At 30.4% G+C, this 15,235-nt stretch overlaps 2 protein-coding genes across 2 annotated transcripts; one reads left to right on the forward strand and one right to left on the reverse strand.

The window, feature by feature from the left end:
- The first annotated feature begins 2,978 nt into the window (after positions 1 to 2,978).
- Positions 2,979 to 5,560, forward strand: LOC114173940 (2-oxoadipate dioxygenase/decarboxylase, chloroplastic-like). Its single transcript, XM_028058634.2, has 7 exons — positions 2,979 to 3,316; positions 3,787 to 3,936; positions 4,036 to 4,251; positions 4,465 to 4,586; positions 4,675 to 4,838; positions 5,040 to 5,194; positions 5,328 to 5,560. Exons 1-7 carry the CDS (start codon positions 3,116 to 3,118, stop codon positions 5,421 to 5,423), a joined length of 1,104 nt encoding a protein of 367 aa, XP_027914435.1. The 5' UTR covers positions 2,979 to 3,115; the 3' UTR covers positions 5,424 to 5,560.
- A 3,947-nt stretch (positions 5,561 to 9,507) lies between these two features.
- LOC114173937 (serine/threonine-protein kinase PBL34-like) lies at positions 9,508 to 13,559 on the reverse strand. The gene is made up of 6 exons (XM_085669910.1): positions 12,931 to 13,559; positions 11,828 to 12,165; positions 11,599 to 11,734; positions 11,008 to 11,144; positions 10,813 to 10,936; positions 9,508 to 10,316 (listed from the first exon to the last, which is right to left on the reverse strand). Exons 1-6 carry the CDS (start codon positions 13,133 to 13,135, stop codon positions 9,799 to 9,801), a joined length of 1,458 nt encoding a protein of 485 aa, XP_085526036.1. The 5' UTR covers positions 13,136 to 13,559; the 3' UTR covers positions 9,508 to 9,798.
- Positions 13,560 to 15,235: the final 1,676 nt, after the last annotated feature.

The raw sequence follows: 15,235 nt of genomic DNA on the forward strand, positions 1-15,235 counted from the left end.
GAGTGAAATAGAAAGAAGAAAAGAAAAGGGAAAAGGAAGTGGGGTCTCAGAGAGAGGAAGTGTTCTTTTATTAATACTTAATAAATGTGAACATTTAACAAAAATTATACGTACAGTCATTTTTTTTTTAAATGATCATTACGTCAAAAATTAATTTTACAAGAAAGAATAATCAAATATTAATTCAATGCTAAACCCAAAACATATAAACCTTATTTATCTTATAAAAGAATCTATCTACAATTAAACTATTCATTTTTCTTTTGTTATAATTCTTTTTAATTTTTTTAATTTTTTAATTTTTTCATTTTAATTTTCAATTTTTTAATTTTTCTTTAAATTTAGCTGATATATTTTTTTTTTTTAACTTATGAATAATAAATTTACGATAATTGTGATGAAAGAGGTTAAAGTTTTCTAAGTTAAGCATACAAAAATGATATCATATGCATCAACTAAAGTATTAGAAATAATTGGTTATAAAGTTGGAGAATTGCAAATCATAAACACTGCCATGCATCCTTCTACAACTCAACAAGAAAAAATATAATTTACCTTAGAGCTGTCAAAATGGGTTGAAACCCGTGAGCCAATTCGGCTCACTACGAGTTCGATCGGGTTGGGTTCAATTTTTTTTATAAATTTCAATACAGGTTAATTTTTGACTCGACTCATTTAGAATCCGGCTCATCCGGGTTGAAGTCGTGGTGAGCTGGGTTAGCTCATCAACCCGCAGATAAAAGGGTCACACAAGTGTTTTTATTTATTTTTATTAGGTTAGACTTTACATTTGGGTCATGTTAGGTTATTTTTTTATATTTTAGTTTGTATTTGGATTGTATTAAAGTTTATTTAGATTTTAATTAGAATTACAATTTAGTTTTGACTGAAAACAAAATAAAAAAATAATATTTTTTTTGAATTAAGTGAATCCGTAAGCCAATCCGTTTATCCTGTTAATCCGTGGTGGACTGAGTCAGGTTCAGAATTTTTTGACTCACTAAAAAATGAGTCGGATTAAATTAACTCACTCAATCATAACATGTGGTAGGTCGAGTCAGATCGAGTCAGGTTTAACTAGGTTACCTGCTTTGACAACTCTACTTTACCTTATCATTTCTATATTTTATATTAAACTTGTACTTTTACCTTTCATTACAAATTTACCTTCATGGTTTATTTTAATTTTCAGTCCTTCTTTTCACTTTTATTAATTTTGTCCATTGTGATTAGTTTGTTAAGTGTAATCATCATAACATCATGAACCGAAAAATAGTCAGTAACTTAATTTATATTTAATAAAAATAAACTCATAAAAATGTATATTTATATGTTTCCTAATTTTTTTTTTCAATTTTATCAATTTTTTTATTTAACATGCAACACTTTCAATTTTAACACCTTTAAAAAAATTTATTTTATTATAAATTATTTTATTAGTGACAAAATTTTTTACGTCAAACTTAATAATATTTAACGTAAATTGACGTGAAAAATAATATAATTCAAATAAATTTAAATATGTATTTTTATACAACATAAATTTACATACTCTATGATAATGTGGAAACTAAAACTAATATTAAAAATTAAAATAATTAATATAGAAGACCTTGGATTAGATATAATACGTCAAACAATAAATCACAAACATACATTTTATAATATATAATATAGTATTTTATAAGATATCCGACTCTATGAATAAGATAAATAAGAGTTAAAAATTTTAAAAAGGTAAAATATTAAATTAAAATATTTAAAAGATAAAATATAATGTGTTTGTAAAGAATAATTAAAAACAAAATTTAACATATTGTCGGTGATTATGATAAAAGAAATTGCTATCTTTTAAGACAAAAATGACATTTATACATATAAAAAGAAAAGTAAAACATTATCCTGTATTATTTAATTACTAACCACCAACCACTAATAGTATCTCCTGAAAATTGTATATTTAAATAACTAAACTATATATATATATATATATATATATATATATATATATATATTTGTTACAAGTTATAATTATTCTCGTAATTTAATTTAATATAGTGAGATGTTGGAATATAATTAGTATATTGTTTTCCTAAATAGCTAAATTGACAGGTTGAAATTGCAAAGTTGATTTGTAATACATGAACATACATAATGAAAGGCTAATTAAATAAATAGAATGAATAAATAATAGAGTGATTATTATTCATTCTGAATTGAATAATATAAATAATATAAATGTTTGTTTGTTTGGATGATGAAGAAGAGAAGGGATAAGGACCGAGTTTTGAGGTGACACATTCCAAGTTGTCTCGTAAGAATGACTTGTCAAAGCATAGCATCAGTCTCGAGATTAAAGACATGCCACACGCCACGCAACTCATGTGATATTTATGGTAAGACTCTCTTGAATGGCCTCACGCGCTCTGCATTTTCTCCATTTCACTCGCTACACTAAATCAAATCTATTCTTTCTTTTCGCTCCATTTTCTCCATCTCACTCATTACACTAAATCTATTCTTTCTTTTTTTCCTTTTTAGATTAGATACAAGAAAGTGACTGCATGCAAAATAATAGAAAAGAAGAAGGAAAAAACATTAATTAGGTCAAATAAATAATTTTATTCATTGTTAATATTGTAAATTATTTTTATAATAGAAAATACCCAAAACTCATTATGAATGTGCCACTATGATCTATTAATCGACTCTGAGTATTTGATAATAAATTGAATTATGAATATATTTTTTAATTTTAAAAGTACCATGATTGTTTTATGTTAATATTTTACCAAAGCTTTCTAGACTTTCCTTTTATATAAGTTGATATGATTGCGTATTTTGATTTGTACAACTTTTTTTAGGTATCAATCCCATCTTCTTTTGTTCATCTTAGATTGTACGCATCTGTTCTAAGTTTAGTAAATCGGTAAATTTGTAACATTATTAGTTGAATGAAAAAAAAACAAAAAAGTTATAATAATAGAAAGAGAGTGATAAAGATTATAGACAGAAAAGGAAAATGGAATGTGCATCATAGGAACATAGTACCTCTTCGCCGCTTCAAGATTGAAGTTGCATGTAGTCTCTTTCATCACTCACCAAAAACTTCACCATGTTTGCAACTACCAAGTCCTCTAATTTGTCACCTTTCTTCTTCTTCAGCAGAACAATCTCTGTCCCTTCCAATCCCAATTTCTGGAATCTGATTCCAATGAAACACCCTTCTTCTCCGGAGCACTTGGCCACAAGAACCTTTCACGTCTCTTGTAACTCCCCATCACAACATGCTTCCCAGAGATCATCATCAATTCAGGTTCCTTTTCATTTACTTATCTGTTAATGATCGTATTATGATTTCTTGTTTCATGTTCTAGTTCTGACTGAACCCAAAATATCATGTCTTGTTGATTGCTGTTTTTGAAACAATTTTCTGTCTCCTGAGTACATTTGAAAGTGTTTTTGTTTTTGTTTACTAAAAGTCTGTCCTTTCCCCAAAATACTTGGAACAAAGTGTTTGAAGAGAAAAAAGATGAGAAACTATCTCCCAGTTGTTTATTTATGTATGTTTTGTTTCCAAACTCTTGTCTTGGAAAAAAAGCTCAAAACTTGATATATTTTGAATGAGAAATTGGTTAGAAATGTTTCTAGAAGACAGTTTTCACAATGAAAATAAAAGATCAAATCTTGAGATCTTATTGGCTGTGGCTTACATCAAATTAGAATTCCAAGCAATGGTCGTGATTACGAGATTCTCTTGAGCCAAGACAATTTCTTTTGGTGCAGGGGGGTGAAGGTTTTTTCAGGGGTGTGTTGGGAAGTATGCAATCCGTATACTTGAACAGAAACCCTACTGCAAAGGCCATATTGGAACTTGTTCACTCTGTTGAGAACAACTCATTATGCTATGATCATCTTGCATTCAGGACATTTGGGGTACTTCTCTGGGCTTTTCTTCCTTGCAATTGTAGACTTTTCTGTGTGATTTGATTATGTCTGATTAGCTCATTCATGTGTGTTGTTGAACTTAACTAGGTGAATGGTTATGGAATTGAATCAATGGCTAGCTTTTTTCTGGATTATGGCTATACTCAGCGAGAGGAGTTAAGATTCCCAGCAAAAAAGTTGAGGGCACTGTGGTTTTCTCCACCTGCAGATTCACTGGCTGGCAATGGCAGTGGCATTAATGGACCCTTGCCCAGAATATTTATTTCAGAGCTACTGGTAGATCAAATGAGTCCAAAAACTCAGGTGTGTCTCTCAGAAAGATCACATACACGTTACATACTGACTTAGGATTTTAGATCTGCCATTAAGACTATGATGTTGCTGTAATATTAAGTATTGAAGAGTGTTACTATAATCTGAGAACCAAAGAATGGATTGATTTCTTAAGATTGCAATCTATATCTAAGTTTCTTCCCCAAGCCCAACTTAACTGAGAATTTGGAATCTTTTGTGAAGGAAATAATTACAAAATACACGGAATCATCCGGGGATGGAAACAAGTATGCAGCACTTTCAAGTTCCCTTGGACATTTAACATGGGAAAAGCCCTTATATTCAGAGTTTCAACAATTGGCAAGGTATTAGGGTTTATTTTTTGAGGAAAGTTTGTATTCTCTTGTATCATCTGGTTTAGTTATGGTTTGTTTGTTGGTATCTGATACACAGTGAAAGTGAGTATGCTGCCTGGACCCTAGTCAATGGTTATGCTCTGAACCATGTTACTATATCCACTCATCGGCTGAGCACTCATTTGAAGGATATAAAAGCACTGAATGAGTTTATTGAGGAGAGTGGATTCAGGTTGAATTCTGAAGGAGGATTGCTGAAAGGTTTGTTTGTTATTATGCAAGTACAAGGTTTTGTAATGTTCAATGTCAGACAATCTCAGCATGTTTGTGTTCGTTCACCTTCTGAAAATTTGGCCTCACTCATCAAATCTATATCTTTATGAACATGCTGTTTGAAGATAATCATAGCAAGTTGTAGTTTTGTGATGATGTGAATGATTTGAATACTTGCTCTGCTTCCAGTGAGCCCTGATGGTCTTCTCCAGCAAAGCTCAACTGTAGCAGATTCAATCTCTTTCCAATTTTCTGATGGTATAATTGAATCAGTCCCTTGCTCATACATTGAATTTGCCCAGCGTCTGGTGCTGCCACAGTATAGAAATTTACCTGACACAGAGGTAAGCATCATTCTTTTTATGACAGTTCTTTTCTTGGTTGTTTTTGACCAACACTGGTTAAAGATGAAACTGAGAAGTACCTGCTAACATAAAATGGTGGATTTGGTAATTCTTCTTGTAACTAATGAAACAGGTTAAAGAGTTCCATAGAAGGGATGGTTTTGAGGTAGCAAGTGCTGACAAGATATTTGAAAGCACATCCAAGGAGCAGTTGAGCAGAGTAGGCTAAGAGCCTTATGATCCAACACAAAACATGTTACATTTTACACCCACTTATATTCATTCATGTTTGGGATTGTGTCTTTATAACTAAGTCATTCAATTCTGGTTTTGGAAATGGACATGTTTTGGATATGTTACTGATTATCAGCACTCTACAAAAAGTTATAATTAATCTGAGATCATATAATAGTATAACAAAATATACAATTCTTTACAAAAATGATACTTATTTAATAGTATAAGTAAAAATATATTTAATTTATTTTATTATTGTATTGTAATTATAAGATGTGATAAAATTACAGAAAACTACATAACTCGTATAAATATAAAATAGAAAGTCAAAGGTGTGAGATTCAAAATTCTCATCAAACCATTCACTAATTGATTTCATATTTTTCATTATCTTGCTCTCACCTAAGATGACAATGCAAATACGTGGGTTTCATTCATTTATGTTAAGTAAGAAACTATACTCATTCTAGTACCATGCATTTTATAATTTATGTCTAATTTCATGTGCAAACTAATATCTCAATTTAATTGAATATATATTGGGTGTTACAATTCCACCCTGATAAAAAAAAAAAAATCTTTACGCACCTGACATTTTCTTCCTCCACACTTATAAGTATATAAGTATATGGACAATTCTATGACTTTTTTTACTATTATTTTCTTATAAGTATATGGACAATTCTGACTTTTTTTACTATTATTTTCTTATTATCTAATTTAACAATGTATTACTATTTTTTTTTAAATCAATGGTCTAACTAAGTTATTTATGGAAAAGATAAACGTTCGAAATACTTTTTACATTTTTGAAAAATATATTCAAAATGTATTTAACGTTTTAATATTACTTATGAATGGGTGAAGTTGCATTAAATGACTTTTCAAAATAACCATTCCAGGACGTATACTTGCATAATTTCATATTAAACATTCCCAAAAATATTCTGTATTCCATCACATGATACTTTTACTATCGTGGATATGTTTTAAATAGGGTAATTTCTAGCCTTTTCTTTTCTGCACCCACAATTATACTAGTTGGATCCCCATAATTTTTAAAATGAAAACTCTATCTTTCATGATATATTTCAATGTGAATTTAGGATTACTTATTTATTCTAAAAATCTTTCGGAATAAGTTTTTTCGGAACAAATTTTCTAGAACAAGTTTTTCGGAACATACAAGATGTTGACATAAACATTCATCTTTCTTTTCCAAACTGAAAAATCTAAAAATATTAAGAATTTAACAAATAAGAAGTTTTTTTATTTAGGGTTTCCAAAAGGAAAAAAAAAAACTACAAAACTTTCGTCAATAAATTTAATGATAATGAGTTCTATCACATGCTCTCCATAATTCGATTTTAGTTATAGTGGCGGAACTTCATCAAAAATTTTAGAGGGGCCAAATTATATTTGTTATATATAAATTATTTTTTTAATTAAAAAAAAATTAATTTCTTACATCATTTTTTTATTCAAAATAAGCACTCATGACAATATAATCCAAACAATAATATATATGAAAGAGTAATATAAAGTTTATCATCAACAATAATATATATAAAAATAAATAAATGTTACCTTTAGTCAAAATGCTCCTCCAACTTTTAAAACCTATAAAAAAACATTCAAAAAGTTAAAACATATTAACGACAATCAACTTATTGCCAATTAGAATTCAATAAAAATAAACTCAATTACATGTAACAATGAAAACATCTGAGTCAGGTCGTCCACTTGGTTTTTTACTAAAAAGATAGCACGGTAAGCAATATGTAGCATCTTTTAATGGTAAATACTCTAACCATGAAGGAAATAAGCTAAACCATGTGTACTGAAATTTTCTTGGATGATCATCTTTCCAGACAACGGATAATTTTCTAGATGCATTTGATATGGACCCCATTTTAGATAAGTCATTCGTACCTCATCAATTTGATTTGGTGGGTATTATCAGATTTGAAGACGCTTTCCCGGATCACGTTCTAAAGTATTTTCAAATTCATTATATGTAACTTTAGGAACCTTAGAGAGTTGTTTTTTGTTTTCTTCAATATTTGGATTATCATGAAGTTTCTCAATTTTAGACGACGTAGATGCATTTTTTTCATCTTCATCACAAGTCTTCCTCTTAAAAAAAGAATAAATTCTTTTACTCTTTATCATATTTTTTCTAATATAAATTTGTCAATTCTTTTACAAAAAAAATAAAATTATGAATAACTCAAATTAAATCTTAAAAGCAAGACTCAATATTTTAAGAAAACTAATAACTTCTAAATGATCAGCTTCCCTTACCTTAGAGTAGATTCCTAATCTTGCTCTTTCCTTACACAACTTCAAAGCCTAAAATAGCTCTATCTACACAAAGAAGAGTTTGATCAACAATTAAAGCATGATTTTATGATCTTTAACAGATAGAGATATGCCTAGAGTATAGAAAAGCCACATACAAGAGAAAAACAAATTGCTTAAAAAAAAGAAGGAAAAAAATGAACTTACTCACAAGAAGAAATTGCTCAGTCCAAAATGTTCATTAACTCTTCAATTTTGTCGTAGTGCAATTTAATTTTGAAAATAATAAGGAAATGATGATGAAAATTGAGATAAAAATAAAATGAGAGAAAGAAATGGAAGCACGGAAGAGAAAAACCAAATAGAAAAGTATAAGAAATTATAATAGAAAAAAAAACATGATTTTTAAATTTAAAAAAAAAAATCCAAATTAAATTAATATAAATAAAGTAATAATATATAAATAAAGTAATAATATATAAATATATTTGTCTAAAATATGTAAAAAATAAAATAAAAGAAAAATCAACTAATATAAATAAAATAATAATATATAAATATTATTTTTTTTAAAAAAAAAAAAAAAGAAATGGTTGGGGGAGCCATGGCACACCTATGTCATAACCTTCTTCCGCCTGCAAGAGATCATATTTTAGCTATTTTTTTTAGTACATAGAGGTACAGACAATAATCATGGGGTGCAGAAAGCAAAACCTAATTTAAATTTTAATACACCTAGTATTTGAAAATACAATGCAATGTCAGTTTTTCCAGTCCATTTTGTAGAAATCAAATGAGAACTTCTGTGATTCTTCAAGAATCGATCTAGAGTATATTTTTAATTGAATCATTAATATAAATTTATTATATGGTAGATCAAATAAACTAATGTTTTAGTCGTCTCTACAGTCTATAGTGTGAATAACATTTTAAGAATTTGAAAACAATAGAAATAAGCACATTAGGTTGAAAGAATTAAAGTAAATAAAAACAGTCGAAAAAGTAAGAGTAGGTTCTAACAAAGTTAAAGTAATAACTTTCAAAAAATACATAGAAATTTGAAATAAGTTTAATGCAATTAATTAAATTGTCGAATTCTCTTGAGAGAAAAACAAATTTTAGTCACCTCTTTTAAACTGTGTCAACCTAATTGGAAATGTACCTAGAACTTTAATTTCAAGAATTATATAAGACGCACATTATTAACACGTATTTTTGCTATTGATAGTAAAATTTTAAACAATTACATGCCATTCTGGATCTTCAATTATTATGCAGAAGGTAAGAAAAGGAAAATGTTAGAACACTAAGTAAAGAATGGAAAGTACTACATTATTAATACACTTCCACCATACCTCTTCATAAAATCATTTTAACAAGTAAAAATCATAAACTAATACTTTTGGAACATTTTCAAGCGACCCCACAGAAAAAGTATATTATCCTACACTTGAACCCCACACAGTATAGTCTTTAGAGACCAAAATGATAAGAATGAACAGCGCAAATGATCGATCCATAAACATTGAAATTTGAATTTTTAACTACAAGAAGGTGCCATAAAGTGCTATAAAGTATAACCTGCTGCCTGTAAGCTAAACAAAATACGGATCCGGATCATATGAGAACAAATCACTGCTATAAATTAAGCAATAAAGCTTCTTTCTCATCTTTTTATAAACCAAAAGACAGTGATTAGTTTAAAGAGCTGCAGGGTATGATATCACAAGCAAAGCCTAGATAAATGAGGAGATAACATTTTCCGGTGACAAATGTGAAAACAAAATAAAATAAGGATGAGGATTTCATAATGTTCAATATTTTCAAACAACCTGATGAAAATATTGAATAACAATTTGACAGAAGAGACAGTAGCTGAATAAGCTTCACTTGCTCTCACCCAAATATTCTTTGAAGCGAAAGCCATAACATAATATGATAAAGCAACATGCTTGGTTTGCTTTGAAGATCTCCATGAAGGGATGCTTTGACAGAAGGTACATCTACAAGGAAAAACTAAGAAATGACATAAAAGGTGAAAGGGAAAAAGAGAATTTTCACCAGCTCTATGCTTTGCCATTGGTCTTGGGGGATGGTTGAGGAAACTGATGGTGATAAGGAGAAGCATAGGCTCCGTTTGGTATGGAAAGACTCCTTTGCTGGTGTCCATTGCGGGTGAGCAATGGTCCTTGTGTTCGTCCGTTTCTTGTGTTGGGGCTGGCTGCGATGCGGTCGGCTTGCATGGTCTGGTAATAATATGAAGAGCTTGCCATGTCCTTGAGGTTTGGCAAAGGCTTCAAAGCTTCAACAACTTCACTCATGAGAGGCCTGGCTTTTGGATCTCTACAAAGGCAGTGAGCAGCTAGTTGGGCAGCTTTCTGAGCACCTTTCACCGAAAAGTGGCCTTCCAAACGAGGGTCTATCAACTTGTAGAACCTTCTCCTCTCTCCTAGATGCGGCCGAGCCCATTCCACAAGGTTATGCTCACCATTGGGTCTGTGTTTGTCCATCGATCTTCTCCCAGTCAACATCTCTAGTAGTACCACTCCGAAACTGTACACATCACTTTTTGATGTAAGATGACCTGCCACACAATTAGATATTGGATGGATTGTGTTTTAGATGCATTTGGAAAAAACATAACTAAAAATTATCAACCGAATATACATAAACTCCAATTTTGTAAGTCATAAACATTATGAAAACACAACTGAAGATATCAAAGTCATCAATAGAATTGATAATCAGACAGGGAGAATATAGACAGACTAATTTACTATCTTAATCATAAATTTGTCTAGAGTGGAAAACAAATGATATCTGATATAAAGAGCTTGATACATTTCAAACATTAAAACAGTCCCACAAGAAATTATGTTTACAATGTTTTGTTCAGAATTTTGTTGAAAGTAATGGTCATCAATTAAAAAGCTAATAACTTAGCAGATGAAAAATACCTAACAAAATAAAGTCAGATAGAAGTAGCATCAACGCCTAAGCATTCAAGACTTTATAGATATAATGATAAATAATTAACTAAAACACTCAGATTTGGAAGTGCTATATCAACAAAAAGTTACCGGTCATGACATATTCTGGTGCTGCATAGCCATAGGTTCCCATCACTCGAGTAGACACATGGGTTTTATCACCTTCTGGACCATCTTTGGCAAGACCAAAGTCTGAGAGCTTGGCGTTGTACTCCTGAATTTGTAAAATGTTATACAAACTAAAATGGGAAAACGTGTAAACTTATTGTAGTTTTGGGCACTTACTGCATCTAATAGTATATTTGAAGTTTTGAAATCCCTATATATTACTGGTCGATCGGCTTCTTCATGAAGAAAAGCAAGACCCTTGGCAGCTCCAAGGGCTATTTTCATTCTAATGGACCATGGAAGAGGCAGCGATCCTACATATGACAGTTTCAACTTGAGTACATGAATAAAAAAGGACATAGTCCAAAATATAAAATATACAACAGTAATCATGAGTTACAGTTCTAACCCTGATAGAGAAAACTAGTGAATTCATTATATTACAAGTGCAATACTTAAAGAAACAAAGGCAGTTAATGGAATCATTTTAATGGTATTTTTAGATTCATGCATCATTCCAAATATGCAGATCGCTACAGTAGTGTAATTATGAAACCCCTTTTCCCTTGTACGTGGAGAAAATATCTCCATGCCAAACTAACAAAAGTTTATAACCTGCTTTCTGTGGAGAGGAAACAATCCTTTACGAGAGAAATCGACCAGGATTGTTCATTTGATGTTATAAAAAGTTCAGGGTGCAGTAGTTTCTAACTAGTATTCTCAAAGAAGAAACTGTGGGAACTAACTAGATGGAAAAGGGTAACTTACTCCTAAACAAATGATTTTCTAGGCTACCCCGAGGCATGAACTCGTACACTAGCAACCTTTGATCATCTTCAATGCAGTAACCTACAAGTTTAACAAGGTTCGGATGAACTAGATCGCCGAGAAAATTTACTTCAGCCTGTCATGTTATCCAAAGGAGAATGATAATTAGAAATGTAGAATTCAGTAGATAATAATAGAACAAAAGAAAAAGATCTGAAAATGTGCAAACCAGCCACTCTTTATGACCCTGGAGCCCATCATGGTTGAGGGTTTTTACAGCAACTGTAAGCCCTGTGCCAGGTTTCACTGGAGCAGTTCCATTTTCTTCAATCCAACCCTTGAAAACACAACCAAACCCACCTTCACCAAGAAAACTTTCAGGCCGAAAATTTCTGGTAGCTAACTTAAGATCATTGAAAGAAAACTTTCGCAGCCTGGAAGCAATTTTAAGCTCCTCTTCAAGTTTGGAAGTGGATGAATTACTTTCTGCGATACTAGTGGTTGTAGAAGAGACTGCCGGAGCTGTTGGTTGGTCTCTACTAGTATCATTAGTTGATTTACTTTCAGCTAATGGGAAGCCACCAGAAAAAGAATTTTATAGAAAAGTGTATCAGGACAAGTAGTAAAAAACTAAAAATAGCATCAAGCACCATAAGTTTTATATTAGACACCAATACTCAGAATTAAACACAATCTCAAGTAATTTACTTTTACAGCATATATTTGAAATTCAGTTTTGCCCAAAGAGCAAATGGGAGTAACTTCCTTCCTTATATCTAATCTCAGGTTCATATGATAGTAATTGCCTACCACAACAAATGTCAAATCTGTCACTTATGCATTTCCTAGCCAGTCTAAAATTTAGATTTTTTTTCACCAGCTTCTCACTTTGAACCGGAAAATCACACATGGTGGTGGGTAAAGAACACATTCTATTGATGAAACTAACATATGCACTGTCATATCTCTGGGGATTAAAAATGTAATTCACTGCAGTTCTGTATAAACGTGAATGAAAAATCCCAAAATCACATATCAATTTCAACTTTGTTTGCTGCAGCCCCAAACAGCACCCATGTCATTCCTAATCGTTTGTGTACCATTTGACATCACATAGCATGGTAATTGCAACCAGGTAGCAAGCAAAACAGGCAAATAATCGTGCATTGAGGGATGCTAATAACTCAAACAAAAAATGGGGGAAAGTTCTGCACCAACAAAATCAATGACAAACACATTCACATAGATGGAAATTTCAAGCACATCACACAAGAACAAGAACAACATCAGCAACATCGGTACCAATTCTTTCAAGGAAACAGTAATGATTACCATAATGAGTACTGGTGCCACTGCCACTGACCGAGGTATCGACCTTGGATCTTGAGGAAATGCAGCTGCCCATAAACCTGAGCCTAAACCAACAACCAGACCCAGCCCCTTCTACTTCTTCATTCCCTTTCTTCTTCTTTCTCCCCTTTGATTTGCACACATCCCAAGGCTCCACCACCTTACCATTCTCAGCACCCAAACCCATCTCTACCAGTTCCTAGACAACCAAACCCAGATATCATCAATTCCAAATACCACCTCCTCCTACCTTCCCACTAACCCAGATGACAAATTCCCAAATAAAACCTAAAGATCACAACTTTACCAACCAACAACCCTTGAAACCGAGTAACCCAGGAGCCCCAGAAATAAAGACCCGAAAGGGGGAAAAGTAACAGATCACATTAAGTAAGTGAAAATACCCAAACAAAAAAAGGAAAAAGGAAAACTTGAAGGGTAGATAAATTGGGAATTGGGAAATGAAAAGTGAAGTGAGGAGAGTGGGGGCAGAAAGAACAGAGTGAACAGCACCTGGGCTGAACTCAGTAATCTCCGCTCAAAGATACATAACTGAAATGGGTCCTCCTCTGCAACAATAGCACAACACACACCATGTTCAACAAAAATTTATGATTTTTCTTTCAAATTAAACGTACTAATAAACTAATAATATTTAATACAGTTTCCTAAATTTAAATATTTGGATAATACTGAGCAAGCAGTTACAAGTTACAAGTTCTCTCTCCTTGGTTTGCTGTTATCTGATAAAGACTGTGATTTTGGTAATTAAATTAATTTTATTATTGTAATGTAATGCTAAATATTGGTTAAATTTATTGTTACAAGAAAATAAAAGAGAGAAATTTTTATTACCAAATACTAGATAACTAAATAAGAGAGTTTGTAACTGTAGAAGAGTGGAACCCCTCACCAGGTAAAACCAGACTACCAGGTCTAAGAATGTGTGTTTTTTTAATATTTCATAATAGTCCCTCTTTGCTGTTAAAGACTATGAAAAATTAATTTAATTCATTAATTATTTATTTTTATCATTTTAATATAGTTATTAATTATTTATGCTAATGTTTAAATTGTTATTTTAAAATGTATCACATATATAGAAGAATTGTAATGTTATTTATGATAAATTTAATGTTATTTATTATATAATTTATTTGGTTATTTTAAATATTAATGTATATTTCAAACTAGAAGATGAATTTAGTGCACTCATATGAACTTTTTTAGACGTGATAAATAGATGTATGAAATAATTTATGAATTATAATTAAATTAAATTTGCCTTTAAAGTTTAATTTATGTAATAATATATTTCATGGGGTATGTGCTGGAATGATTGACGCACATACTAAATAAAATTGTCTTGACTTCTATTTTGAAAGTGGAAACTGAAAAAGAGTATATTGGGTTTGAAGATGGAACTGTAATAGATTTGGGCTTTTTTAAAACAAGAGTTGAGATCGAACTTAGTAAAAGAAGGTGTGCAAATAGTAATATGGAAAGTTTTTCTTCATCTCCGATTACAAGAAAATATTATATATATATATATATATATATATATATATATATATATATATATATATATATATATATATATATTTTATTTTTTTTCATTCTCTTCTTTCAATTCTTGTTTTTCAAGTTTCTTCTCTTATGAACTTCCAAAGTGCAAAAAATATAAAAATGAGGAAACTAATTTAGTCTCTGCTTATATGTTTGTGATATATTTGATTAATAATTCATGACTAACTAAAAAATGTGAATTTTAAAAACTATGTGAGGAAGACGTACTTGATCTAGATTTTGTAAATTTTAGCTGAATTCATATAATTGAGTCAAATGTTATTATAATTGTATATTTAGAAATTGAATATATATTTATAAAAAAATAATTATAATTTTATGTATTTAACAATTGAATAAAAATTCAGGCTTTGGAGTTTATATTATGTAAGATTTACATAAATCTCAATATAATGTTGGAGTATAATTTTGTTTTACTTTTGGGTTTGAGTTATAAAAGGAATTAGGCATCAATTTTTTACTCAGAGTTAGGATAAAAGAAATTGTATCCATACCTATACATGACTATCATAATTGTAAACATTATATATATAAGTCACTAATGTAAAATTTTAACCGTAACAATAAAAAATAATAATTGAAATAATATTTTTCTTACTCTTTTATGTAGAGTCAAACACTAATATAATGAATTTTAATTTCTTTTTTAAGTATTAACTTGGTTGAAGACATATATTAAATATATAACACTTGGACTGAA

The sequence above is a fragment of the Vigna unguiculata genome, chromosome 2, assembly GCF_037176805.1.
Source record: "Vigna unguiculata cultivar grain cowpea cultivar isolate G323 ecotype 2 chromosome 2, ASM3717680v1, whole genome shotgun sequence".
NCBI lineage: Eukaryota > Viridiplantae > Streptophyta > Magnoliopsida > Fabales > Fabaceae > Vigna > Vigna unguiculata.